The 2,569-nt window shown below is 62.3% G+C and overlaps 1 protein-coding gene across 1 annotated transcript; it reads left to right on the top strand.

The window, feature by feature from the left end:
- Positions 1–623: 623 nt before the first annotated feature.
- Positions 624–2,298, top strand: POU4F2 (POU class 4 homeobox 2). Its single transcript, XM_068990213.1, has 2 exons — positions 624–908; positions 1,357–2,298. Exons 1-2 carry the CDS (start codon positions 624–626, stop codon positions 2,296–2,298), a joined length of 1,227 nt encoding a protein of 408 aa, XP_068846314.1.
- Positions 2,299–2,569: the final 271 nt, after the last annotated feature.

The raw sequence follows: 2,569 nt of genomic DNA, 5'->3' as shown, positions 1-2,569 counted from the left end.
TCGGCTCTTAGGTAGGAACCGCCCAGCGACTGGAGCGCAGACCTGGCCAACCCGGTAGAGTTGAGCAGGGGACTGCTGTAAGTGAGTGCTGTGGGGCGCGGGGAAGGGACGGCGGCGTCAGCGCGCGGGCGGGGGCAGGAAGGGGAGGCGGAGGGCGCGGGGAGGGGAGCGGCGGGGGGAGGAGGAGGGGGGATGTCAGGAGAGCAGAAAGGACCGAAGCCAAGAGGGAGCAGGGGCGACGCTAGAATCCGAGCAGGAGAAACCGGCGCTTCCAGGCAGGGGAGGGCGGAGGCGCGCGGGAGGGAGGGAGGGCGGAGTGTGCGGGGGCAGGCGCGGGGAGAGGGGAGTATAACTCTGCGGCCGCGAAGAGCGGGGGCAGTTTCGGGCGCCCAGGTTCTGCAGCCAGCGCCAAGCCGAGCCCAGCATCCGCTCAGACTGACCTCAGTAGCCAGCGGTGGAGAACGTAGCCGGGCCCAGGCGCGCAGAGCTCGGGGCGGTGGCGAGTGAGCACAACTTTGCATCGCCCTTCCCCGCTTCGGCTCTCGCCCAGCACTTCTCGGGAGGGTCCCAGCAGCCGGAGCCAGTGCGTGCGCCTCGGACCGGCGCCCGAGCGGGCGGGGAAGATGATGATGATGTCCTTGAACAGCAAGCAGGCGTTCAGCATGCCGCACGGCGGCAGCCTGCACGTGGAGCCCAAGTACTCGGCCTTGCACAGCGCCTCGCCCGGGTCCTCTGCACCCGCGGCGCCCTCCGCCAGCTCTCCGAGCAGCTCGAGCAATGCTGGCGGCGGCGGCGGGAGTGGCGGGGGCGGTGGAGGCCGGAGCAGCAGCTCCAGCAGCAGTGGCAGCAGCGGCGGCAGCGGCGGGGGCTCCGAGGCGATGCGGAGAGCGTGTCTTCCAACCCCACCGGTGCGTATTTCTGCATAATCACCGCTTAAAGGCACATTTTGACAGCCCCCTTTATCTGCTTGATGTTTTTTTCATGTCTGCACAGCAAATCACCCCACACCTCCAACCAATTTTCCCCCCTCTCTCTCGCTTATGTATTCAGCGGGTCTTTCCTTTCATATTAATTTTTATGACCTGGAATGTTGCCTGTGCGCGTGTTGTGTTGTGTTGTGTTTGCAGGCTCACTTTCCTCCTCCTCGTGCACTCTTGGTTTCTCTCCGTGGCTTCCCTCTTCTCCTCCTCACTCGCTAGTTTCAGGATTATTATTATCATTATTACTATTATTATTTTAACGTTCTGGGAATGTTGTAGGCGCGGCGGCGGTGCGGAGCGCTGGGCCGGAGCTTCCGGAGAGAGTGCGCACAATTCCCTGCTGAGAGTAATGTGTGCCTTTTACTTGCAATTGCAGAGCAATATATTCGGCGGGCTGGATGAGAGTCTGCTGGCCCGCGCCGAGGCTCTGGCGGCGGTGGACATCGTCTCCCAGAGCAAAAGCCACCACCATCATCCGCCCCACCACAGCCCCTTCAAGCCGGACGCCACCTACCACACCATGAATACCATCCCGTGCACGTCGGCTGCCTCCTCTTCGTCGGTGCCCATCTCGCACCCGTCCGCGTTGGCGGGCACGCACCACCACCACCACCACCACCACCATCACCACCATCAGCCGCACCAGGCGCTGGAGGGCGAGCTGCTGGAGCACCTGAGTCCCGGCCTGGCTCTGGGTGCCATGGCGGGCCCCGACGGCGCCGTGGTGTCCACTCCAGCTCACGCGCCGCACATGGCTACCATGAACCCCATGCACCAAGCTGCTCTCAGCATGGCCCACGCGCACGGGCTGCCCTCACACATGGGCTGCATGAGCGACGTGGACGCCGACCCCCGGGACCTGGAGGCATTCGCCGAGCGCTTCAAGCAGCGACGCATCAAGCTGGGGGTGACCCAGGCCGATGTGGGCTCCGCGCTGGCCAACCTCAAGATCCCCGGCGTGGGCTCGCTCAGCCAGAGCACCATCTGCAGGTTCGAGTCCCTCACTTTGTCTCACAACAATATGATCGCGCTCAAACCCATCCTGCAAGCGTGGCTAGAGGAGGCGGAGAAGTCTCACCGGGAGAAGCTCACCAAGCCGGAGCTCTTCAACGGCGCGGAGAAGAAGCGCAAGCGCACGTCCATCGCGGCGCCAGAGAAGCGTTCGCTGGAAGCCTACTTCGCCATCCAGCCGCGGCCCTCCTCCGAAAAGATCGCCGCGATCGCCGAGAAGCTGGACCTTAAGAAAAACGTGGTGCGCGTCTGGTTCTGCAACCAGAGGCAGAAACAGAAAAGAATGAAATATTCTGCGGGCATTTAGGAGACCCACTTTAGGCCTCTCCAGGGACAGGCCCCCTCCTCATCTCTCCCCCCGCCCCCACCCCTCTTGCCTCTTTTCTTTCCATTTTTCGCAACCAGAAAACAATTCCAGTAAATGTGAATCCAGAGAAAGCGAGGATTGGAGCGCGAGCGAACGCGTGAGCTACTGAGCCCAAGCCCGGTGAGAATGTGAAACGATTTCTCAAAGGAAAGAAAAACAAAAGAAGGGATTTGTCAAGTTGTAGCAAAGTTGTCCCTTTCGACCCCACCCA

Source organism: Capricornis sumatraensis, chromosome 17 (assembly GCF_032405125.1).
Source record: "Capricornis sumatraensis isolate serow.1 chromosome 17, serow.2, whole genome shotgun sequence".
In the NCBI taxonomy this organism is placed as follows: Eukaryota; Metazoa; Chordata; class Mammalia; order Artiodactyla; family Bovidae; genus Capricornis; species Capricornis sumatraensis.
Note: the sequence above shows the minus strand (reverse complement) of the source record. Positions and strands in the feature narration are given on the sequence as shown.

Excerpts from the sequence above, each read along its gene's own strand:
- POU4F2 (XM_068990213.1), top strand. The coding sequence starts at position 624 with ATGATGATGATGTCCTTGAACAGCAAGCAGGCGTTCAGCATGCCGCAC. Across the intron at positions 909-1,356 it reads CGTGTCTTCCAACCCCACCG|AGCAATATATTCGGCGGGCT; the intron begins GTGCGTATTTCT and ends TTGCAATTGCAG.